Source organism: Coregonus clupeaformis, chromosome 9 (genome assembly GCF_020615455.1).
Source record: "Coregonus clupeaformis isolate EN_2021a chromosome 9, ASM2061545v1, whole genome shotgun sequence".
Lineage (NCBI taxonomy): Eukaryota > Metazoa > Chordata > Actinopteri > Salmoniformes > Salmonidae > Coregonus > Coregonus clupeaformis.
This window is the reverse complement of record NC_059200.1, coordinates 18947983-18974653: the sequence shown is the minus strand read 5'-3', so window position 1 is coordinate 18974653 and position 26671 is coordinate 18947983. Positions and strand designations below refer to the sequence as shown.

General features: G+C 46.1%; 1 protein-coding gene across 1 annotated transcript in view; it reads left to right on the top strand.

Moving 5' to 3' along the window:
• The window catches only part of LOC121573425 (zinc finger and BTB domain-containing protein 7C-like), a 31695-nt gene extending 6176 nt beyond the window's left edge, over positions 1-25519 (top strand). Inside the window, exons 2-3 of the mRNA XM_041885394.1 lie at positions 21570-22931; positions 23479-25519. Of these exons, the coding sequence (XP_041741328.1) occupies positions 21598-22931; positions 23479-24181 (2037 nt within the window). The 5' untranslated portion in view covers positions 21570-21597 and the 3' untranslated portion in view covers positions 24182-25519. The remainder of the gene's footprint in view (positions 1-21569; positions 22932-23478) is intronic.
• Positions 25520-26671: the final 1152 nt, after the last annotated feature.

Below are 26671 nucleotides of genomic sequence, written 5' to 3'. Positions count from 1 at the left end.
CTCTCTCTCTCTCTCTCTCTCTCTCTCTCTCTCTCGCAATTCAATTCAAAGGGCTTTATTGGCATGGGAAACATGTGTTTACATTGCCAAAGCAAGTGAAATAGATAATAAACAAAAGTGAAATAAACAATCAAAAATGAACAGTAAACATTACATTCACAAGTTTCAAAGGAATAGACACATTTCAAATGTCATATTATGGCTATCTCTCTCTCTCCCCCTCTCTCTCTCTCTCTCCCTATTGCCCCCCCCTCTCTCTACCTCTCTCTCTCTCCCTCTCTCACACACACACACCCTCTCTCTGTCTCTCTCTCTCTCACACACTCTTTCCATCTCTCTCTCTCCCTCTTGCCCCCCTCTCTCTCTCTCTCTCCCCTCTCTCTCTCTCTCTCTCTCTCTCTCTCTCTCTCTCTCTCTCTCTCTCTCTCTCTCTCTCTCTCTCTCTCTCTCTCTCTCTCCTCTCTCTCTCTGCCTCTCTCACTCTCTCTCTCTCTCTCCTCTCTCTCTCCCTCTCTCTCTCTCCCTCTCACACTCTCTCTCCCCTCTCTCTCTCCCTCTTGCCTCCTCTCTCTGTCTCTCTCTCTCTATCACTCTCTCTCTCTCCCTTTTGCCCCCTCTCGCTCTCTCTTTCTCTCTCTCTCTCTCCCTTCTCTCACCCTCTCTCTCGAATCTCTCACACTCTCTCTCCCTCTCTCTCTCTTGCCTCCTCTCTCTCTCTCTCTCTCTCTCTCTCACTCTCTCTCCCCTCTCTCTCCCTCTTGCCTCCTCTCTCTCTCTCTCTCTCTCTCTCTCTCTCTCTCTCTCTCTCTCTCTCTCTCTCTCTCTCTCTCCTCTCTCTCTCTCCCTCTCGCTCTCTCTCTCACACTCTCTCTCCCCTCTCTCTCTCCCTCTTGCCTCCTCTCTCTCTCTCTCTCTCTCTCTCTATCACACACTCTCTCTCTCCCTCCTGCCCCCTCTCTCTCACTCTACTTGATCTGAAGATTGAGTGGACTGACATGCAATAGTGTATATATGGCTTAGTCAATCACTTGAGACTGTTTTCCTCCACTAATAGACTAGTGTGAACCAAGACTGTCTTTATATGGTCAATAAAAATAAAAACATCATGGCTTTGGATCAGTATTGGCATTTACAGTAAACTACTTATGATAATTTTAACTGAACTTGAATATCAAACCTCAAATATGAATGTTGTACAGTACTTGTCTTGAACACAAAGCGTTCTGTATGTGACATGATGGTGATAAAGTCCTTGAGAAGAGAATCTATCTACTGTTAGTTATGTAGGAGTTTCCTGTGTGGACATGCGAGCTCATCATAAATAGTCCTGGTAACCACTGGCAACCCCCTGAGCAGAGCTCACTTTCCACCTAGCCTCTCCTAGCCTTAACAGTCACGACTCTCAGACGATCAAGTTAAATTAACTCAAAGTAAATCAACAAGACAACAACAGACGGAGCACCTTCAAAGATCTGGGTGGAAGAAGTGGGTCTACCCACCTGTGTGATGCGGGATATGGGGAGGGAGGGGATGGCAGTTTAAAAAAGACATGAGTGTGTGGGCTAACGTATCTAGTGCTGTAGTGTGCATGCTGTATTTCGGAAGGCTGCATTGATCCACCCACCCACTCCAGACACACAGCAGCTTGTGTGGGTCTGGTTAATGAAAGTAGATTACTATACAGTACATTCCCATGCTCAGAGAGACATGGTGACTGTACATTCCCATGATCAGAGAGACACGGTGACAGTCTGAAGATAGACACGGGACAAAGCTAGCCACTAGACTAGGATGGCCCAACCTGTACAGTATCTGATATACACAAAGCACATGCTACGGGCCAGACTGTGTGAGTGCATGTTTTAGAGTGTGGGTGGGGGAGCTATGTGCATGCTTGTATACATGGATATATGTGCGTGACCATGCGCGTGCCTGTACTGTATGTGTATACTTGTGTGTATCTCTGTCTGTGTGCATGTACTGTAAGTGTGTGTGTGTGTGTGTGCCTTGGCGTGACAAGCATCTGTCTGCCCTGCCCTACAGCCTGGCTGCTTTTAATTAGGAGGTGCCAGAGCGCCCCAGGGCAGACAGAGGCTCGCCGCCTCTCCCTCCTCTACTCTACTCTCCTCTCCTCTCTCCTCCCTCCTTTCCTCTCCCCTCCTCCCCCTCATCTCTCCTCTTCCTTCTCCCCTCCCTCCCTCCCTCCCTCCTCCCTCCCTCCCTCCCTCCCTCCTCTCCTCTCCTCTCCTCTCCTCTCCCTCTCCTCTCCTCTCCCTCTCCTCTCCTCTCCTCTCCTCTCCTCTCTTCTACCCTCCCTTCCTCCTCTCCCTCCTCTCTCCCTCTCCCTCCCTCTCTCCCTCTCCCTCCTCCCTCCCTCCCTCCCTCCCTCCCTCCCTCCCTCCCTCCCTCCCTCCCTCCCTCCTCTCCTCTCCTCTCTCTCTCCTCTCCTCTCCTCTCATCTCCTCTATGCTCCCTCTCTCCTCTCCCTCCTTTCTCCTCTCCCTCCTCTCTTCTCATGCCCCTCCCTCCCTCTTCTCCTCCTCTCCTCTCCTCTCCTCCCTGTCCCCCTCCCTTTCCCTCCTCTCCCCCCTCCCTCCTCTCCTCCCCCTCTCTCTCCTCCCCCTCTCTCTCCTCCCCCTCCTTCCCCCCTCCCTCCTCTCCTCCCCCTCCCCATCTCCTCCCCTCCCCCTCCCAATCTCCTCCCCTCCCTCCTCTCCTCCCTCCATTCCTCAGCCTGGCCTCCCCCTCATTATCATCAGCAGAGCCAGGAGATGTCCTCACTCACCCCACAGACCCACACACTGAAAGCACACACGTGCACACACACCATAAACAGGCATTTGCACACACACACACAAACACACACACACGCACACACACACACATACAACTGCGACCACCTGTGAAATAAGCCAGCCAAAGTATAGCTATCTCTCTGTCTGGCTGGTTATACTTATATATGGTTGTGAATAGATTGTTTATTACAGTACATCTCTCCATACTGTATGCACTGTATGCTCCTCCCTTCTGGTAAAAACCTCCCAACCAGATTAGGATGTTTAGAAACAGACAAAACAAGAGGAATAGTTTCAGTATGTCAGCAGAAAAAACGTTTTGAACCTCAACACACCCTGAATAGTGGGCTGCTTGGAGGTGAGCTGCTCTAACGACCTTGCTGTGTGTCTACTGTACTGTACTGTACTGCCTGTGAGCTGTCCTTGGAGATGGTTTTTAAGGAGGTCTGTCTGGCTGGTCTGGCAGGTGGGAGATGTGGGTCTATCTATAGTGGGCATAATAGCTGGCAGAGCTGAACTGTGGGGGGGCCTCCCCTGCCTCGGCCCACGTCTGCTTGCTGCTTCTTTCCCACAGCAACCTTGTCCTTCAAACAACAAGAGCCACATGGTGTGGAGGGGGGTTGTGGCAAGTGGGTGGGTTGGGTTGGGTGGGGGAGATGGCTGGCCTCTGGGTTGGGTGGGGTGGTGGGGGGAGATGGCTGTCCTCTGGGTTGGGTGGGGTGGTGGGGGGCAAGATGGCTGTCCTCTGGGTTGGGTGGGGTGGTGGGGGGAGATGGCTGGCCTCTGCGTTGGGTGGGGTGGTCGGGGGAGATGGCTGTCCTCTGGGTTAGGTGGGGTGGTGGGGGAAGATGTCTGGCCTCTGGGTTAGGTGGGGTGGTGGGGGGAGATGTCTGTCCTCTGGGTTAGGTGGGGCGGTGGGGGGAGATGTCTGTCCTCTGGGTTAGGTGGGGCGGTGGGGTGAGATGTCTGCCCTCTGGGTTGGTCTACTCTTACCCATAAAGCAGCACTAGCAGCAGAACAGCCCAAACCCACAAGCCTCATTGGTTTACTTTAAGTGGCTGTAGAACAGATTTATTTCCCCTTTGACCCCCTACAGTACAAACAGTAACAACGCAAACAGAAACATACAGTTAGGCCTAAAGGCCTTGTCTCCCTTGAAATCAATTCAGCTGTTGATGATCGAGAGAGCCCTGTTTGCCTAACTAATTTTATGTCAGATCTATGCCAGTCTCTGTGCCAGTCTGCCCCTCCTCATGGGTAAGAGATAGAGAGCCGATCTGCTGCTGAGAGCTGAGTATGCCATGCTGGGAACACAGCGGGTGGAAGCAAACAGGTACTGCCGTGCCCAACACTTACTCAGACCCAGCCTCCTGTGCAACGCGAACAGACTGCACGAACCCTCAAAGACAAGTCCAAGTGAGATGGACCAGCATTTAAGCCCTTGTTAGGGGAGCTCTTCAGAGACTTGCGGAGAACTAACATTAGGAGATTATAGGAAATACTTGTTTACGTTTTTAAGCATTAAAACAAGTCTCAGATATGTGTCGCTAGTAACTAATTTGACATATTTTAGTTATTTGTCTTAAAATCTGCCTTAAAAGTGCCTTCAGAAAGTGTTCATACCCCTAGACTTATTCTACATTTTGTTGTGTTACAGCCTGAAATCAAAATGGATTAAATAAAAAACAAATCTCACCCAATACACAAAATACCCCATAATGACAAAGTGAAAACATGTTTTGAGATTTTTTTGTAAATGTATTGAAAATAAAATACAGTTACAAGTATTCACACCCCTGAGTCAATACATGTTAGCATCACCTTTGGCAGCGATTACAGCTGTGAGTCTTTCTGGGTAAGACTATAAGAGCTTTGCACACCTGGATTGTACAATATTTGCATTATTATTTTTAAAATTCTTCAAGCTCTGTCAAGTTGGTTGTTGATCATTGCTAGACAGCCATTTCCAAGTCTTGCCATAGATTTTCAAGCCAATTTAAGTCAAAACTGTAAATAGGCAACTCAGGAACATTCAACGTCATCTTGGTAAGCAACTCCAGTGTATATTTGGCGTTGTGTTTTAGGTCATTGTCCTACTGAAAGGTGAATTTGTCTTCCAGTGTCTGTTGGAAAGCAGACTGAACCTGGTTTTCCTCTAGGATTTTGCCTGTGCTTCCGTTTATTTTTATCCTAAAAAAACTACCTAGTCCTTGCCGATGACAAGCATACCCATAACATGATGTAGCCACCACCATGCTTGAAAATATGAAGAGTGGTACTCAGTGATGTGTTGTGTTGGATTTGCCCCAAACATAAAGCTTTGTATTCAGGACATAAAGTTAATTTCTTTGCCACATTTTTTGCAGTTTTTCTTTAGTGCTTTATTGCAAACAAGATGCATGTTTTGGAGTATTTGTACGCTGTACAGGCTTCCTTATTGTCACTCTGTCATTTACATTAGGTTGGTATGGTGGAGTAACTATAACGTTGTTGATCCATCCTCAGTTTTCTCCTATACTCTGTAACTGTTTTAAAGTCACCATTGGCCTCATGGTGAAATCTCTAAACGGTTTCCTTTCTCTCCGCCAACTGAGTTGTCTTTGTAGTGACTGTGTGTATTGATACACCATCCAAAGTCTAAATAATAACTTCACCATGCTCAAAGGGATATTCAATGTCTGCTTTAAAAAAATATATTGTATCTACCAATAGTTGCCCTTCTTTTCGAGGCATTGGAAAACCTCCCTGGTCTTTGTGGTTGAATCAGTGTTTGAAATGTACTGCTCGACTGAGGGATCTTACAGATAATTGTATGTGTGGGGTACAGAGATGAGGTAGTCATTCAAAAATCATGTTAAACACTATTATTGCACACAGAGTGAGTCCATGTAACTTATTATGTGACTTGTTAAGCAATTTTTTACTCCTGAATGTATTTAGGTTTGCCATAACAAAGGGGTTGAATACCTATTTACTTAAAACATTTCCGCTTTTCATTTTTTATTGATTTGTAAAAAATTATAGAAACATAATTCCACTTTGACATTATGGGGTATTGTGTGTAGGCCAGTGACACAAAATCTCAATTTAATCCATTTTAAATTCAGGCTGTAACACATCAAAATGTGGAAAAAGTCAAGGGGTGTGAATATTTTCCGAAGGCACTGCACAGCATGATTATTCTACCTATATATTGTACAGTATATAACAGAGAAATCTGCAGAGAGTTTCTATGACAACAGCAGAAGGACATTTGGATAAGCAGTCCTCCTGTACAGGTTATGATTGTTGCTTGACTGGCCGGCTGGCTGGTCTGCTAACATTTAGTGGCTTTCCTGTTTATATATACCAAGACACCCTCTCAGTATACTTAAACTCTCACAATGTAGGCTACAACACATTGCAACCTCCAGGAATAAGACTGTGGTCTCGCTACATACTCCTAAGGGGACGTTGGCCTACGGTATGCAATAAGCACAAGTCTATCTTGCTACAGAACGTGAGGAAGCATGTGAGCAGCCAAGTACTAACATAACACATGCTCCTATAACAACACAATAATTCACTTTAAACATGTCAGACCCATCTAGGTTTTGGCAATAGCATTTTTGGGATGTTGATTTGATTTAACCAATATAGGCTTGTTTAACAAGCTTTATTCTGCTATGCCAAACGTCATCTCGTACCATTTTAGTAGTAAACTTGACATGAGTAGAAGTCTATCATACAGAATGTGGGGAAATGTGAGTGAAACATCCTTATGTAACTAACTCATATTACTTTCTGTTATTGGCAGAGAGGTTTGGAACTCTCTTTCTTATTGGTCTATTAACTCATTTACCGCCTGGTGATGTCACCAGGCAGGCCAAAACTCCATCCCACCAAAACAGGCTGAAATTTCAGGCATTCTTTTCTAACAGCTCTTACATTAAAAGAGCATTATCATAATTTTCACAATATCACAGTATTATTACAACCTGTGGAAATACACATAAAACACAGGAAAATACATATTTTTTGACTGCACTGGGCTTTTAACAACATAATATCAATGGAATTTAAGCATGTTTGTTTAACAAGATTCATTTGACTAAACCAAACTCTGGTACCACATCAAAACCACAACATTCAGAACCTGTTTAGATTATAACCATTTTGATGAGTGAAATTGTAAGAATTTACCTAAATCCTATAATACTGCCCATTACATATTAAGCAGTAGTGGTGATGTCATGTAGGAAATGATGTCCCAATGGGCCTGTCTGTCAGTAACAGAAGCTATCCTGTGAAAGTGTCCTGTCATGGTAAAACAAGGGGCTTGTGACATTCAGGAAACACTGGAAGAGAATGAGATCTACATTGTTCTATTTGTCCTAGACACTGAGCGCTGAGTTCATTGTTATGAGACAAGAAAAAACGACTTCCTTTGCCATCTCACATTTTAATTGTCTTAAAGTTCAGTGAAGCCCACCCCTCTGATAGCGTGTGAGGTTTCTCAGTCTCTCAGTTTCTCGCTCGCTGTCTTTCGCTCACTCTCTCTCGCCCGCCTATCAGAGTCCACATGCCAGACAGATACTTTCCCTTTCTAGATTGAAGAGGAGGGCGACCACATCTTTTCTCTCTGTTTCTTTTTTTCTGTTCTATGTAAACACCCTGGTCTAAGGAGTCTGTCATCCACCTCTACAGACCGGCAGAGCAGTATAATATGGCTGAGCAGTATAATATGGCTGAGCGGTGTAATGTGGCAGAGCGGTATAGTATGACTGAGCAGTATAATATGGCTGAGCAGTATAATATGGCTAAGCAGTATAATATGGCTGAGCAGTATAATATGGCTGAGCAGTATAATATGGCTAAGCAGTATAATATGGCTGAGCGGTATAATGTGGCAGAGCAGTATAATATGGCTGAGCAGTATAATATGGCTGAGCGGTATAATGTGGCAGAGCGGTATAGTATGACTGAGCAGTATAATATGGCTGAGCAGTATAATATGGCTGAGCAGTATAATATGGCTGAGCGGTGTAATGTGGCAGAGCGGTATAGTATGACTGAGCAGTATAATATGGCTGAGCGGTATAATATGGCTGAGCGGTATAATGTGGCTGAGCATTATAATATGGCTGAGCGGTATAATGTGGCTGAGCGGTATAATATACTCTCACTGCTGTGATCTCTGACTCAAACTGAATAACCTGTCTCCTCTCCTCTCCTCTCTGATCATCCTAAGTAGACGTTGAATCACTTGCAGGAAGTCAAACACAGGATCATATGATTAAATATCATTGAATTTAATACATATGCAGTCTATTTCTAAGTTCAACTCTTTTGTTTCTATGTTTGATTCAGTCTTGTACAAATATTATTCAAAATATTCATCAAAATATGTATTTGTACAATATCTTCTACAAATCATCCAATAAATGCAATTGAGGGATCACTAGACATTAATCAACAGGAAACAGACAGGTTGTTAAAGAAAAGAGTAGAGAGCTGCTCCAGATTACTAAACTCAGATTAGCATAGTGTGTCTCCCAGCCCATAGTGAGCACTATGAACGAACTGAGTTTGTGGTGTAACGGAGCTACAAGTTGAATATCCTTTAAGGGTGTGAAAAGATTGAATGACAGACAATTGCTCGGTTTGAAACTTAGATCATTGAAGGGCTACAATACTGTAATATATCACGTCTAATTTGACAAAATAAAACATACTGATAATATTTTGGTTTTAATCTTAAAGTTGGTGCTTCATCTCTGATCTCTACTCTGTTGCTTCACCTCTGATCTCTACTCTGTTGCTTCATCTCTGATCTCTACTCTGTTGCTTCATCTCTGATCTCTACTCTGTTGCTTCATCTCTGATCTCTACTCTGGTGCTTCATCTCTGATCTCTACTCTGTTGCTTCATCTCTGATCTCTACTCTGTTGCTTCATCTCTGATCTCTACTCTGTTGCTTCATCTCTGATCTCTACTCTGTTGCTTCACCTCTGATCTCTACTCTGTTGCTTCATCTCTGATCTCTACTCTGTTGCTTCATCTCTGATCTCTACTCTGTTGCTTCATCTCTGATCTCTACTCTGTTGCTTCATCTCTGATCTCTACTCTGTTGCTTCATCTCTGATCTCTACTCTGTTGCTTCACCTCTGATCTCTACTCTGTTGCTTCATCTCTGATCTCTACTCTGTTGCTTCATCTCTGATCTCTACTCTGTTGCTTCATCTCTGATCTCTACTCTGTTGCTTCATCTCTGATCTCTACTCTGTTGCTTCACCTCTGATCTCTGTTGTAGTGACCACTGGAGGTTCATAAATAGTTTTTAGCATTTCTATTTGATTTCTTTCCTTTATTTATTTTTTACCCCAAACAACCCCTTACTGCTTCACCCCACTCCTTCCATAATGAATTTCACTCTAACAAAACTAAAAATTCATTTTGTCTGACCTAAATCAGAGGGTGTCTGAGCCATGAGTTTATTACACACTGTGCTTAACTTGTGTTGTGGAGGAGGGCTGGGGTATTATTATCTTTCAGCTACCCACCCTGCTATAAAAACTAGTGGTGCAACATCTCCACATTACAGTAATGCTGCTCTGCTCTCTCTCCCTACTGTGAATCAGACAAGCCTGCCTTCCCTGCCTGCTGTCTCTCGCTCTCTCTCAACTCCACTGTTGCTCTGCTCACCAACCTGTTTAAGCCTGCCAGGGACACACACACACCTCTCTGCGCTCCGGTCCGGTGGTCCACTGTTACACTCCTCTAGCTGTTACTTGTCTTTGTATTGGTTTTGGAAGTGTTGGATATTTCCTGTTTTTTGTGAATGGGCGGCCGATGCGAGGTGGCTGTGACTGTGAATGGACTGACTGACTGACTGTCAGCTCTGGATACGCTATTCTGAAGAGGCAATGTGACAGGTCACTGGACACCACTGGTAGACTCTGAATTATAAACAAACAAGGAAAGAAAGGAATTAAGAAGGTAGGTGATGAGGATTCGGTTTAGAATTCTAAGGATTCTTGTTCGGAATTCTGCTGACTTTTGGCGTGCTGAAAATTCTGTATCTAGTTTGTGTACGTTTGTGTTTGAGTGAGTGTGCCTGCTTATTGCTTGCAGTGTATGGGTCTTCCTTTTCTACAGTGCACCTGTTCAGTGTGTATGTGTTTGTGTGTGTGTATAGTTAGCTATGTTTTAGATCTTTAGATCATGTCTGTTGTGATGTATTCCTCCCAGGTGCAACACTGACAGTGCCTCAGCTCTGGGTGTGGACACAGTAATTTATGACTCACGTAATTGTTTGGGTAGCACCGTGAGACGGCGTCTTCAGAAAATGAGGGTGCAAAGACCTCGTTCGCAATATAAATGTGGAGACAAAATTAATAGGAATGTATTTTACTGTGTAGAAGAAATGTTAAAAACAGTCTTTTTGCTGTAACTTTTTTTGTATCTTATTTTAATCTCCTGATGTGGTTTCATTGAATTCATTATGTAGTCAAAACAGACACCTGTGCTGGTGGATTTGAGGCAACAACAAAAAAACTATGAAATAATAAAATGTGTGTAAGAGAATTGAACTCTTACACAGTACTGGGGCTAAGATATAACTTCTGAGACAAAAGTTAAGGTTTTTTATGTTGAAGTTGGAGTGTGTTGAGAGAATAAGACTCTGCTATGGGGGTGAGAAGATTACTGTTTGTGACACTCTTATCCCCTCCAAATATAGGGATGAGGCTAGCTTGTTTTACAGCGATTGTTTGTTGTCTACTTTTTTTTAAATGGGGTACTGTATATATATAAAAAATAAAGAGATGTTGAAACACTCAAGTAAAATTTGCTATAAGGATTTGTTTTACAGAGTAGCAAATATGAAAATATATTTTGACTCTTAATGAGACAGTCTGAATTATAATTAATTTGTCATAAATCACTTAAACTCACAACATGAGGACAGGTTGTGAGCTTGATAAAAGTGGTTGTCAAAGAAGACATCAACGATTCTTTAAAAACTATCACGTCTGCCATGGATCATCAATCATTTAATGAAAAGCATCAGTGGTCTAAATTGAACTCTTTAATTCAAACCGAAAAATGGCATTATCATAAGAAATATAAATAAATTAATATCTATTAATGATTTATAATGGTTCTATAAAATAATAATCACAGCCAATAAACTAATTATAAACCCTTTATAAAGATAACCTTATTGTAAAGTATGATATCTTGCTATATCATATTTAATAAAGTGGGTACTCTTTAACATTTTACCAGAATGGATTCAATAAACCAGAGGTTGTCCTCTGAGACCTAATAAACCACCAAAACAATGTCTTGACTGTCTGAGGCAGATAATGGTGTGAACCTCGGGGCTCTCCTGAAGGCTCAGTGGATGGCTCGATAATAAACTCCTCTGGGATTGGTCTTTATTTAAACAAACTACTGTGCGATTTGCTTATAGGTTTAATGAGCTTTCAATTCACTAGTGAAAACATTGACTATTTCTAATATATTCTCATTATACTTTCCAAAAACAAAATGAAACTTGGAAATAGCCAATTTAACATAAATCTTCAGATTATCAATATTTTTTTACACAGCGCACCAGCTGATAGTAAGTATGCTATAGGTATAAGTATACATCAGAGATGTCTCAATATACAGTATACAGTATCAACTATTTATATATTTAAATTCATTTGTCCTTCCCAATAATTCACTATTTCTATATGAACGTTTTGTCTATAGAAAAAGCCACTTCATCTACTGAATGTCACAGGTGTCGTCAAACCAGACAAGAGTAGTTTCATATCAATATCCTTTATATTCTGTGACTATACAGTTAAGAATAAATTTGATTTAAAACAATCAACAAAATCATAATTTGGGAGTAAATAATAAATGTAAATAAATAGTTATAAACTTTGGTCGAGGTTATCTGGGAAGGCTCTGTGTTCACCTTTAGTAATTCAATTATTGGGAGTCTGATAGTGTACGGCCATCTTTATTAAAAAAATTCAGTGGTGGATAAAGTACTCAATTGTCATACTTGAGTAAAAGTAAAGATACCTTAATAGAAAATGACTCAAGTAAAAGTGAAAGTCACCAGTAAAATATTACTTGAGTAAAAGTTAAAAGTTAAAGTAAATGCTATACATCAAATTCCTTATATTAAGCAAACCAGACGGCACAATTTATTTATTTTTGTTTATTTTTACGGACAGACATGGACACACTAACACTCAGACATCATTTACAAACACAGTATTTGTGTTTAGTGAGTCAGATCAGGATGACTGCGTTATATTGATATGCGCGTGATTTGGACCATATTGCTGTCCTGCCTGTGCATTCGAAATGTAACGAGTACTTTTGGGTGTCATATATTTTCTTTAGGAATGTAGTGAAGTAAAAGTAAAAGTTGTCAAAAATATAAATATTAATGTAAAGAAAAAATACTCCCCAAAAAATTAGTTTTACTTAAATACTTTACACCACTGATTTTTTTTTATAACCAACTCATTCTAAACACAGACTGTAAGTAAGTTTGGCTCTAAATGCCATTGTACAGTGTTCTGAGTTCCCTAAGTCTCCCAGCTAACACACTTAATTCGCTACATACAGCGTAGCTCAGTCCAGACAAGTGTTTCCCTTGGTAGCCCTGGGGGTCACTAATCAGAGGTGGTGATGGGGAGTTTGGGGACACAGAAAGATAACTATGTTACTGTTAGACCCTGTCTGTCTGGCCCCTGGCAGCCTCTAATGATGACACTGCCTGCCACAGCACTAGAGGTGAGTGAGGAAACAGTGTCGTTAGCGCTGGAGCAGCGAGAGAGGGGAGCGTTGGCTACTGCCTGGCTAGCAGCCCATGTTCCCAGGGTGGGGGGAGACAGGCTTGCGTCCCAAGCGGCACCCTATTCCCTAAATAGGGCACTACTTTAGACCAGGGCATATAGGGATCTGGTCGAAATAGTGCACTATAAAGGGAATGGGGTGCCATTTGGGACACAGATAGAGACCAACCGCGGCCTCCCTCCCAGGCCCTCCAAGGTCCTCCCTGGATCTCCCAGGCCCTCCCAGGCCCCTCTCTCATTCACTCTGTTGTTCTAAGCTCCACACCAACTATTTGACTTGGCTGGGTATTCCAGGGAGGGGCTCCTAGTCCTACACAGCGCTGGTTTTTGTGCAACCTGTTAGGGAACTTTTGGGGACATCTGATGCCTTTTTCTCTCACTTGCTCTCTATATCTCTTTCTCCCTCTCTTTCTCTGCCCCCCCCCTTCTCTCTCTCTCTCTCTCTCTCTCTCTGTCTCTCTCTCTCTCTCTCTCTCTCTCTCTCTCTCTCTCTCTCTCTCTCTCTCTCTCTCTCTCTCTCTCTCCCTCTCTCTCTCTCTCTCTCTCTCTCTCTCTCTCTCTCTCTCTCTCTCTCTCTCTCTCTCTCTCTCTCTCTCTCTCTCTCTCTCTCTCTCTCTCTCTCTCTCTCTCTCTCTCTCTCTCTCTCTCTCTCTCTCTCTCTCTCTCTCTCTCTCTCTCTCTCTCAAGATCCCTCCTCTCCTCCCTCTGTCTGTCCTCTGTGCTGAACGAATGCTGAGAGTTACTTAAGGAAATCTGGTGAAGCCAAGACCCTAAAGCCCACAGATCCCATCCCTTTGTCTCTTTTCCTTCTATTGTTACAGAGCTGACCTTTGACATGACATCCATGCCTTACCAAGACCTAGAAGATGATTAGATCCCTTGTGTCAATATCAGCTGCTTCCAAGAATAATGCTAATATGGTAAAGCAGATGAAATATATGCTAGACCTTATTGATCTTATGTCCTAGAGGTTATAGCAATCTGTGTGAATTGAGGGATAGTTTACTCTTATTATGGATACATATTTTACAATGAAGCAACTTGCTCTTTATATTAACTGTCAGGAGGCAGAACAGATACAATAAGCTCTCTGAATTCCACTCTGTCTTTTGTTTCAAGTTGCCCATCACAGTTACTTCATCCTCCACTGTATATCTGTAGCTTATATATTCGCTTATAGGTCTTCCACTGTGTGTAGATACTGTCTACATCTGTATCATAATCATAGCAACTGTTCCCTAGCAACAAGATCGAGAACATTATACATTTGATTGGTAACTGAGCACAATGTCAACTAGAAATTAATTAAGGAGATGTTTTAAATATTTCTCCTGTGTGATGTATAGAGAGAGGAGTGTTAATATGGGGTTGGAAACTCATAGCGTACATATGTCATGTTAACTATGGACCATTGAGATCCAATCAACAATGCAGTTGTGGCAAGAAGCCATCTGAAAGTATCTATCCACATGGCCGCTCTAACCACTGAGGAGCGGACAGCTAAGTTTAAGCTCTATTTATAGACAAGACATGAATGGGCGAGAAACTGTCCCAAACCATTTTTTCACTCACTGTAAACATTACTTAGAATGGACAAGACCATTTAGGATAGCATTCAACACCACTTTTACTATAATCAAAAGACAATGAATCGATCGTCAACTGTGGTCCGTGCAGCTCTGCAAAGTGATTTGTTGTATCTCTCTACATGTTCTAAATTAACTTGCCTGGTGAAATAATGTTTTATACATTTTATAAAGAAAATAACATGTCTACCTCCATAGTAATAACGCTTCTTTGTCACTGTGTTTCTGCTCCCTCTTTGGGATCTAGGCAGGGTTACTGTAAAGCTCTTTGGGATCTAGGCAGCGTTACTGTAAAGCTCTTTGGGATCTAGGCAGCGTGTCACGAACAGAAGAGGACCCAAGAGCGCAAGTTCAAATTCAGAGTTCTTTATTCAAGGTTACAGGCGGGAAGAGGAGTCCCAGGGGTGTCAGGGGTCTTTCAGGGTCCTCCTGTGGGTACCTGTGCTCCGGGGGTCACCAAATGTCCGGGGGTGTCCAGTCCAAGTGCTTAGTGTGTGTGTTCCCCAGTGATGGAGCGGCGTATCGGGCTGAGGGTGGTGAAACGTCTGGGCACGCTCATCTGGTGGTCGGAGACCTGGGGGAACACACACACACAACAGCAATATGAATGGCAGGCAGAAGTACAGATCAGGGCTGGGCAAATATCGTGGTGAGAGACAGAAGGCAGAAACGAGTTACCGGAGGGGCTGAAGATCGGAGAGTAGTCGAGGTCCAGAAGGCAGGTTGGGATAGACGGGGCAGTAGAACAAGGAGGCAGTCAAGAAAGGATCGGTATCACAAACAGGAGTCAGAGCGCAGACAGGCAGGTTACTGGTCCGGGTTTGAAGACGATCTGACAGGGCTTGGCTGAAAACCAGGGCTTGATATACTGGGAGAGGTAGTGGGGAAATGCAGTTCAGCTGGCAGAGTAATTAGAACAGAGTGAGGCAAGGTGAGGATGGTGAGTGGGAAATGCAGTGCAGCTGGCCAGGTAACAAGAGCAGAGCAGGGCAGGTGGAGCTAGTTAGGCTGAGTAGAGAGAGGGAGGTGAGCAGAGTGGAAGATAATAGAATGCAATTAATGTTGCTACCAGGGAGAGAGAGTGCTCATGACAGGACCCCCCTCCAAGGGACGGCCCCAGAAGTCCCAAGAACAACATCATGCCGGGAGGGTGGAGGGGAGCAGGCGGCGGGTCAGAACTCCTCCGAGCGGTCCGAGTGAATCTCCTCATCCTCAGAAGGAGCTGGAGGGTCACGGTCGGGAGACAGGACAGGCACTGAGACAGGAGCAGGGCGGGCCGGACGGCTAGGAACCCCTCTTGGACGGCCCCTACGGATTGCAGGCTGATCAGGATGTAGTCGGTGGAAGTCAGTGATAAGGGTCCGGTCCACTATCCTCCTGGCCGGGATCCAGGTCCTCTCCTCTGGACCATATCCCTCCCAATCAACGAGGTACTGGAGACCCCTACCCCTTCGCCTAGAGCGGAGCAGCCGCCGGACGGTGAAGACAGGACCGCCATCTACGAGGCGCGGAGGAGGTGGCGCCGGAGCTGCAGGGACCAGGGGACTTTCATGGACCGGCTTGACCTTGGAGACGTGGAAGGTGGGGTGGACCCGCATGGAAGCGGGCAACTGAAGTCGGACCGCCGTTGGACTGATGACTTTCTGCACAGGAAAAGGACCAATGAAGCGAGGGGCCAGCTTTCGTGATACAACCCGCAGCGGCAGATCCCGGGCAGACAGCCAGACCTTCTGACCAACCCGGTAAGTAGGTGCTGGGGTCCTCCGTCGGTTGGCACCGACGGCGTAGCTGGTTCCAGACTTCAGGAGCACAGTGCGAGCCTGGGCCCAAGTGCGGCGGCAGCGGCGGGCATACGCAAGAGCAGACGGACAGGTGGCATCCGCCTCCTGGCTGGCAAACAGTGGAGGTTGATACCCGTAGACACACTGAAAGGGGGAGAGCCCGGTGGAGGAACTGGTGAGTGAATTATGGGCATATTCCACCCAGAGCAGGTGTTGAGCCCAGGCCCGGGGATTTTGGGAAGCCACACACCTCAGTGCCTTCTCCAGCTCCTGGTTCATGCGTTCAGTCTGGCCGTTTGACTGCGGGTGGAATCCAGACGATAGGCTGGCGGTGGCCCCAAGGAGATGACAGAACTCCTTCCAAAAGGTTGCTGAGAATTGCGGGCCCCGGGTCTGACACTATATCCTGGGGTAGGCCATGGATACGAAACACATGTTCCAGGACCACCTGGGAGGTCTCTTTAGCAGAGGGTAGTTTGGGAAGGGGCACGAAGTGGGTCATCTTACTAAAGCGGTCAACAATGGTAAGGATGACTGTGTGTCCGTCAGAGGGCGGAAGGCCCGTAACAAAGTCCAGTGAAACGTGGGACCAGGGCCTCTTGGGTATGAGTAGGGGTTGCAGCAACCCAGCAGGAGGCTGGTTGGGAGTCTTGTTTCGGTTACAAGTGGGACAAGCTCGGATGAATTCTCGGACATCCCGTCTCATCCCCCGCCACCAGAACCGCTGGCGGACCAGATGAAGGGTGCGAGTGATGCCGGGATGACAGGCCAGACGGGATTCGTGCCCCCACTGAATCACAGGTGACCTGAGATTTGCTGGAACAAACAGACGGTTGGGGGCGCTGGTGCTTGGACCTGGCTGGTCCCGAAGAGCCTCCATGACCTGCTTCTCGATCTCCCAGGTGAGGGCCGCTACGACCAAGTGGCTGGGAAGAATGGGAGCTGTCATGGCGGTGGTCTCGTCCTTCTGAAACATCCGGGAAAGAGCATCAGGTTTGATGTTGCGAGATCCCGGGCGGTAGGAGAGCGTGAAATTGAAGCGCGTAAAGAACAGAGACCACCGCTGTTGACGGGAGTTCAGCCTCCTGGCTGTTTGGATATACTCCAGGTTCTTGTGGTCTGTCCACACTACGAATGGTTCCTTTGACCCCTCTAACCAGTGCCGCCATTCTTCAAGGGCGAGCTTGACAGCCAACAGCTCGCGGTTCCCAATGTCGTAGTTGCATTCGGCAGGGGTTAGCCGACGGGAGTAGAAGGCACAGGGGTGCATCTTGCCATCCTCAGCTGCTCTTTGAGAAAGCACTGCACCCACTCCCACGTCCGAAGCATCTACCTCCACCACAAACTGCCTTGCTGCATCTGGCATCTGGAGGATGGGAGCAGAAGTGAAACATGTCTTGAGGATATTGAAGGCCTTATCAGCAGCTGATGTCCATTGGTACGGTTGTTTAGTGCTGGTTAGCGCCGTGAGGGGTGCAGCCACTGTGCTATAGTTTCTGATGAATCTCCTATAAAAGTTGGCAAAGCCCAGGAACTGTTGCAACTTCTTCCGAGACTCAGGAACTGGCCAGGAAGTGACAGCCGACACCTTCGTGAGATCCATCTGAATGCTGCCCTCGGTCACCACATACCCCAGGAATGAAACGGTCTTGGCATGGAACTCGCACTTCTCTGCCTTCACGAAAAGAGAGTTCTCCAGCAGGCGGCGCAGGACCAACCGGACGTGGTGCGTGTGTTCTGACAGAGTCTTTGAGAATATTAAAATATCGTCAAGGTACACAAATACGAACGTATTTAGCATGTCCCTGAGGATATCATTCACTAGGGCTTGAAAAACTGCTGGGGCATTGGTGAGGCCGAAGGGCATGACGAGATATTCATAGTGGCCGGTAGGTGTGTTGAACGCTGTCTTCCATTCGTCTCCCTCCCTCATCCGCACCAGATGGTAGGCATTGCGAAGGTCCAGCTTAGTGAATACAGTGGCTCCCTGCAGCAGTTCGAAGGCAGACGAAAGTAAGGGCAGTGGGTAGCGATTCTTAACCGTGATGTCGTTCAGACCCCGGTAATCTATGCATGGACGAAGAGAACCGTCCTTCTTGCCGACAAAGAAGAATCCCGCTCCTGCGGGGGAAGACGACGGTCTAATTATCCCGGAGGCAAGAGAGTCATTAATGTAGTCCTCCATGGCCTTTCTTTCCGGGGCTGACAGTGAATACAGACGACCCTTGGGAGGTGCTGTGCCAGGCAGGAGATCAATCGCGCAGTCATAGGGTCTGTGTGGGGGTAGAGATGTCGCCTTGGATTTGTTGAACACCTCTTTCAGGCTGTGGTAACAGGCCGGAACATTGGATATGTCGGAGGTAGCGCTAGATCCTTCCCCGGTGAACGGGCAGGGTGGCCCCCCTTAAACAGGTCTGGTGACAACTCCTTCCCCACTCACGGACTGTTCCTGTCTCCCAGTCGATGTGGGGGTTGTGCTGACGGAGCCACGGGTATCCAAGAATGAGTGGTTGGCCAGGTGAGTGTAGGAGGTGAAACTGGATGGACTCCTGGTGGTTTCCTGACAGCAGGATTGTCACAGGGGCGGAGATATGAGTGACAGTGCCAAGATGATGCCCATCCAGGGCTCGTGCCCTGACGGATGGTGAGCAGAGCTTGTGACGCTTCGGCTGTTGGCGAGCCTAGGTCAAAGACCTTTAACATCTCCTCCTCAAAGGCACTGAAGGAGGCACAGGCTGGGGTTTGCCGGTCGAATTCCGCCGTTCCCCACAACCGAGCTCGACCGGTGAGATGTGTGATGACATACCCCACCTTGGCTCCCTCTGTTGAGAAAGTCCTGGGCTGTAGTGCAAACTGGATTCGGCAGCTGCTCAAGAATGGTCTTACTTGCTTCTGGTTGCCATCAAAACGTTCCGGGTTCCCAATCCTTGGTTCAGGAGCGTGGGGATCTGGTGGCAGCACTGCCGGGCCTGCAGCATTGGGACCTCCAGCGGAGGGATGAAGGAGTATCGGTGGTACAGGAACAAAAGGACCAGGGGGGTGCAGGTGGAGTAGCCGGGCTTGAGAGTAGTTGCAGGGCTTGGGCTAGCTGTTGTTGCTGCAGTTGGAACTGTTGTTGCTGCTGGTTGAATAGCTGGAGAAGGGAAGCGATGTCGCCAGCCATCCGATTTATGTCTCCCTCAGAGCGTTCCAGTCGCTGTAGGGCAGTCCTCTCTGGCTCTTCCTCCATCGTGGTCAGGGAGTGCGCTGGGTCCATGATGGTCAGATCGTTCTGTCACGAACAGAAGAGGACCCAAGAGCGCAAGTTCAAATTCAGAGTTCTTTATTCAAGGTTACAGGCGGGAAGAGGAGTCCCAGGGGTGTCAGGGGTCTTTCAGGGTCCTCCTGTGGGTACCTGTGCTCCGGGGGTCACCAAATGTCCGGGGTGTCCAGTCCAAGTGCTTAGTGTGTGTGTTCCCCAGTGATGGAGCGGCGTATCGGGCTGAGGGTGGTGAAACGTCTGGGCACGCTCATCTGGTGGTCGGAGACCTGGGGGAACACACACACACAACAGCAATATGAATGGCAGGCAGAAGTACAGATCAGGGCTGGGCAAATATCGTGGTGAGAGACAGAAGGCAGAAACGAGTTACCGGAGGGGCTGAAGATCGGAGAGTAGTCGAGGTCCAGAAGGCAGGTTGGGATAGACGGGGCAGTAGAACAAGGAGGCAGTCAAGAAAGGATCGGTATCACAAACAGGAGTCAGAGCGCAGACAGGCAGGTTACTGGTCCGGGTTTGAAGACGATCTGACAGGGCTTGGCTGAAAACCAGGGCTTGATATACTGGGAGAGGTAGTGGGGAAATGCAGTTCAGCTGGCAGAGTAATTAGAACAGAGTGAGGCAAGGTGAGGATGGTGAGTGGGAAATGCAGTGCAGCTGGCCAGGTAACAAGAGCAGAGCAGGGCAGGTGGAGCTAGTTAGGCTGAGTAGAGAGAGGGAGGTGAGCAGAGTGGAAGATAATAGAATGCAATTAATGTTGCTACCAGGGAGAGAGAGTGCTCATGACACAGCGTTACTGTAAAGCTCTTTGGGATCTAGGCAGCGTTACAGTAAAGCTCTTTGGGATCTAGACAGGGTTACTGTAAAGCTCTTTGGGATCTAGGCAGCGTTACTGTAAAGCTCTTTGGGATCTAGGCAGGGTTACTGTAAAGCTCTTTGGGATCTAGGCAGTGTTACTGTAAAGCTCTTTGGGATCTAGGCAGCGTTACTGTAAAGCTCTTTGGGATCTAGACAGCGTTACTGTAAAGCTCTTTGGGATCTAGGCAGGGTTACTGTAAAGCTCTTTGGGATCTAGGCAGGGTTACTGTAAAGCTCTTTGGGATCTAGGCAGGGTTACTGTAAAGCTCTTTGGGATCTAGGCAGGGTTACTGTAAAGCTCTTTGGGATATAGGCAGGGTTACTGTAAAGCTCTTTGGGATCTAGGCAGGGTTACAGTAAAGCTCTTTGGGATCTAGGCAGGGTTACTGTAAAGCGCTTTGGGATATAGGAAGGGTTACTGTAAAGCTCTTTGGGATCTACAAAGGGTTACTGTAAAGCTCTTTGGGATCTAGGCAGCATTACCGTAAAGCTCTTTGGGATCTAGGCAGGGTTACTGTAAAGCTCTTTGGGATCTAGGCAGGGTTACTGTAAAGCTCTTTGGGATCTAGGCAGTGTTACTGTAAAGCTCTTTGGGATCTAGGCAGGGTTACTGTAAAGCTCTTTGGGATCTAGGCAGGGTTACTGTAAAGCTCTTTGGGGTCTAGGCAGGGTTACTGTAAAGCTCTTTGGGATCTAGGCAGTGTTACTGTAAAGCTCTTTGGGATCTAGGCAATGGATTACTGTTACTGTAAAGCTCTTTGGGATCTAGGCAGGGTTACTGTAAAGCTCTTTGGGATCTAGGCAGGATTACTGTAAAGCTCTTTGGGATCTAGGCAGGGTTACTGTAAAGCTCTTTGGGTTCTAGGCAGGGTTACTGTACAGCTCTTTGGGATCTAGGCAGGGTTACTGTAAAGCTCTTTGGGATATAGGCAGGGTTACTGTAAAGCTCTTTGGGATCTAGGCAGTGTTACTGTAAAGCTCTTTGGGATCTAGGCAGGGTTACTGTAAAGCTCTTTGGGATCTAGGCAGGGTTACTGTAAAGCTCTTTGGGGTCTAGGCAGGGTTACTGTAAAGCTCTTTGGGATCTAGGCAGTGTTACTGTAAAGCTCTTTGGGATCTAGGCAATGGATTACTGTTACTGTAAAGCTCTTTGGGATCTAGGCAGGGTTACTGTAAAGCTCTTTGGGATCTAGGCAGGATTACTGTAAAGCTCTTTGGGTTCTAGGCAGGGTTACTGTACAGCTCTTTGGGATCTAGGCAGGGTTACTGTAAAGCTCTTTGGGATATAGGCAGGGTTACTGTAAAGCTCTTTGTGACAACTGTTGATGTAAAGAGGACTATAAATGTGAAATAAATGTGATTGCTATAAATCAGTGACTTGCCTGGTTAAACATAATGTCTACATAGTACTCATAGTTAATGTCTGTCTCCCTGTTCTGTAGATCAGAGAAAGGAGAAGGAGAGTAGAGGATGGGCCACAGTGAAGATGACCTGATCGGGATTCCATTCCCCAACCACAGCAGTGATGTCCTGTGCTGCCTTAACGAACAGCGCCGAACCGGGTTACTCTGTGACGTGGTGCTCATCGTACGTGGCCAGGAGTATCAGACCCACCGCTCTGTCCTCGCCGCCTGTAGCCAGTATTTCAACAAGCTCTTCACCGTGGCCTCAGACGGAGGGGACAAGCACGGGGTGTATGAGATAGACTTCGTGGCCCCCGAGTCGCTGACGGCCATCTTGGAGTTCGCCTACACGTCTACGCTGACGGTGACGGCGTCCAACGTGAAGGAAATTCTTGGAGCGGCTCAGATGCTGGAGATCCCCTGCATTGTCAACGTCTGTCTGGAGATTATGGACTCTGGCAAGGGAGGAAGAGGAGGAGGAGGAGGAGGAGAGGGAGATGAGGAGGAGGAGGAGGAGGAGGAGGAGGAAGAGGAAGAGGAAGAGTCGAGGAAGGACGAGCAGGAGGTTCATGAGGAGGACAACGCCAGTGAGTGGTCAACGAGGTCATCAGAGAGTCAGGACCAGGTCGGGTCAGAGAGAGAAGTACCACCAAGTCCACCTAGTACCTCCCAGTACCAGCACCAGTACGAGCTGCAGAGGAACAGGAAGTGCACAGACACAGACTCCCAGTGTGAGAAACCCAGGCGGGAGCATGAACGCATGGAGAGCCGAGCCCTCAAGGACTTTTCCATTGAGTCTCTGCTACAGGAAGGGCTGTACCCTAAACTACCAGCAGTCCTGGACAGGAGGGCCAACTTTTCCCCTCTGCACCCCGGCTACTACCCCTCCATGTGGGCTGCAGAGTTCCAAGGATTTCCCCCGCAGGTCCCAGACCCCAACCACAACCCCAGCCACCACGCCCAGACCCCGCCCCTCCGCCCCTCCTCCCACCCCCCTCAACTGGACAACCGACCTTTAGACCTGGCCGTGAAGAGAGAGGTCATCAAGGAGGAGCTGAAGGAGGAAGTCCCGCCCAGCATGCTTCACGGTGACTTCCTGAAAGACTTAATGACCTCCGGCCTGGGGATGGGGTCTGAGGGGCCTCGCCTCCACCCGGGTCAGATAAAGCACGAGGAAGACTTCCGGTCCTACCTGAGCTTCCTGAGAGCATCGAGCCACCTGGGGGCGCTGTTCCCTCCCTGGCAGATGGAGGAGGAGAGGAAGATGAAGCCGAAAGCATCCCAGCAGTGTCCCATCTGTAACAAGGTGATCCAGGGGGCGGGGAAACTACCCAGACACATGAGGACTCACACAGGAGAGAAACCATACATGTGCACCATCTGTGAGGTGCGCTTCACCAGGTATGACAAACTCTCTTCATACTGTACCATCTTCTGCAAGATTATAAAAAGCCAATAAACACAGTACTGACACATACAGTATCCATTAGTGATGCCGCGTATGTGGAGAAGTGGATAAGGGATTAGGTAAAAGTGTTGCCTGATCATATTCTAATATAATTATCAAAATGCCTACATGTAGAACAAGATAACAATCATTAACATCTGACATTGAGAGGGGTATTATGGGTGTGTTTTTGTGGTTAAGGCATTTAATTTGTATCCTCTCATCTGAATATCATCCGAGACCTAAGAAGTGGAAACCCCCTGTCTTTCTTTCTAGTCACTTCCTGCCTCTGCTCTGGCACGATAGTTTCACCTGGCACATTTAGTACATACCCCAGAGTATACCCACCAACAATGCTTTAATCTCTGATACATCTTTCAAAACACATACTTGAAAGGACAACCCCTTGAAAAATATATATATTTTGACCTCAATGGGACAACCTGGTAAAATAAAGGTGAACTAAAGTAAATAATATAAAATCCTATTTTTTCTATTCAGGCAAGACAAGCTGAAGATCCACATGCGGAAGCACACTGGGGAACGGCCCTACATCTGCCTCCACTGCAACTCCAAGTTTGTCCACAACTACGACCTGAAGAACCACCTGCGTATCCACACAGGGGTGCGACCCTACCAGTGTGAGCACTGCTACAAGAGCTTCACGCGCTCAGACCACCTGCACCGCCACATCAAGAGGCAGAGCTGCCGCGTCTCACGCCCTCGACGGGGCCGCAAGCCCGCTGCCTGGCGCTCAGCCAACAACTTCCTGCAGGGTCCTCTGGGTTCGGCCAATCACAACGAGGACGGCAAGGGGCAGGGTCTGTCTAAGGGTGGCTGCCGACTCCTGCCCTCCTCCCACAGAGGCGTTAGAGGTCATGGTCTGGGCCTGGGGGAGAGAGAGAGACGGGCCCTGGGTCTGGGTGGCAAGGGCCTGGGCTATAAGGACTTGAACAGTGACAGCAGAGAGAGCCAGGAGGGCAGGGAGGGCAGGGAGGGCCGGGAGGCTCGGCATCACTGGTCAGACAGGAAGCATGTGGTTGACGAGGTGGAGCTGAAGAGACAGAGGGGCGTGTTCACCTTTGCCCTGGCGGGGCCTGGGGGGGAAGTCCTTACCCACCCTCCATTTTACACCCCGACCCCTGACCCCTGGACCATGAGACTGGAGAACCACGCCTCTCCCATCCCTGAGCCGGCCAACTGACACTTCCAACAGATAGCTAACTGATGCTTAATCTCAGAGTTCAAAGAACCATACAGAACAGAGAGAGTTCTCTGCCTGAAAGATTTTCTACCTGCTGTTTAGAGATATAAGGATATAAGGCTGAGGAAATGAGAGTTTGAGGGGAGTAATGTCTGGGAATATAAATGTATAAAAAACAGGGTCATTACTGGAAAACAGTTGATTTTAGACATCTCAGATCCAAATCATAAGGATTTTGATAAAAACATTTCATTTGAAGAAGTAAAACTGGATGAATAGATTTTGCATGTTGCAAAAGTACTAAAAACTAAATAAATAATAATAATACTCTCAGGACATGATAACAGTGTTTATATTTGGATTATTGACTACAATTAATGTAAATGTGTAATTCATAGTATACTTAATAATGGCAATAGGTTGTTTCCCAAATTCACAGTCTACAAAGAAATAAACCGATATCAGCCATCAAAGTCATTTATAAGCTACAAACGGATTCCAAATGCATCCAAAGTTGCAGACCAATATCAGTTCTAATAAACAGGGTAGCAGCCTAAGCCACTGAAGAACATTCAACACCAGGAGAAAATTATTCACTTGACTTTTAAAAAAAGTCTGGATCCAAAACTTGTTTTCACCCTTGTATTGCCTTGTTCTCAGGTTTTGTAAATATATACAAAATGTTTTAAAGATTTTGACCATAGTCATATTGATTATTGTTGTATTATACTTGTTGTGGTTTTTATCATCGATAACCCATCCAAAGATGTGGAGTTTGATATTTCACAAACTTCAATAAGCCTTGTGTTACATATGGTATCTGTGTTTCTTCTAAAGACCAAGATGTGTACAATTTGTTAGACTGATATACACCGTATTATTGCTTTAGCTATGTCCTGCTCTTGATGGGTGCGTTAAGACATTTAAAGGGGTTTGTACCATATGTTCATATATTGCTCTTATCTAATCTATGTATAAATATCGCTATTCAGAATTGTTTTAATTGAAATGAAATGGGAAACTATTTTCTTGCTATTTATGCATATTTAAATTAGCCTTGGCTATATTTAGCAAATATGTTGTTTTATAAAGACACTAAATATTGTACTGTGGGTCTGGGTGTCTCATTATCTGACTTTTCTGTTTTGAGTGTGTGTGTGTGTGTGTGTGTGTGTGTGTGTGTGCGTGTACGTGTGTGTGTGTACGTGTGTGTGTGTGTACGTGTGTGCGCCTTTGGTACGAATCTTTCATAACTGGAAAATGGTTTAGATGCCATTTTAGAGAATGGATATTTGACACAATTAAATTAGGGCTCTATTCAATCAGATCCACTTTAGCCGACATCCGCATAGCGGTTGTTTTGGCGGTGGAACTGCATAGAGCTGTCAAATCCACAAGCGGCTCCTGGCATTATACCTAAAGCGGACATTGCCATTGGCAGCATGGAGTCACATTAAGAGAAATCCCATGCAGCCTTGTTTACAAGTAGGAACACTGGAATGTGAGATATAATCTACCCCTCCATTATGATGATAGAAATCCTCTTTTTTTAGTTTAATGATTTTCAATTTGAGCGTCATTATTTATCCTACACTTTCTCATTCTGAACTTCTAACAGGAGTGGCTGCTCACCGATTTGACAGATCCAATGCAGTTACAGATTTGACACCTCCGAAACATCAGCTATGTGTGTGCTAAACATCAGCTATGCGGGTGTCGGCTATCGCTGGTTAACGCTTGATCTGATTGAATCTAGACCTAAATTAGGCCTATGGAATTTTGACATGTAAATAATGTATTTGCTCTAATTGTTTATAATGCTGCAAAACCTGTTTATTAAATCACCACATTTCATTAAACAAAATTGACTAAATATGTTGAATATACAGTATGCACTTTAGTTAATGTTCCGTACATCAGATCTTCATCTGAATAAGATGTATCTTTATACATCTTTTAACTTTCCTCCATTCCTCACATTTTCTCCTCACCCCATTCTCAAAACGCACTGGAGAAAAATATCAATTGAGAAATAGCAAGTGAAGTGTTTATTTTAATTTTTTAACAAGTGACCAACAAATTCAGGTTGAAGTGAGGGTTAATTAAATAAACTGCTTTTGGCAATCAGTTACAGTACACTTTCTGGTTTTGTCTTCGTAATGGACAAGCAAGAACATGACAGCTAGTAACGTTTTTACAGACGCAGCCACAATTTTCTCTCAGCAACTTCTAGACTTCATCCATCTGTATCTCTCCACTGCCCTCTACTGGGTGATTGACTATACTACAGTTTGAATATACACGATTATAAACTAGACCTCACACTGTGGTGCAGCTGTGCCCCAACAGAGGGTGCTATAGTATCACTTTTGATTTGAGAATACAAAGCACAACAAACACTGCAACGTCATAGGCTACACTCCGCTAAAGCCGGAATACGTTTTGCAAAAAAAGAAAAACGGCGTTGATTGAATAACAATAATTTATGAG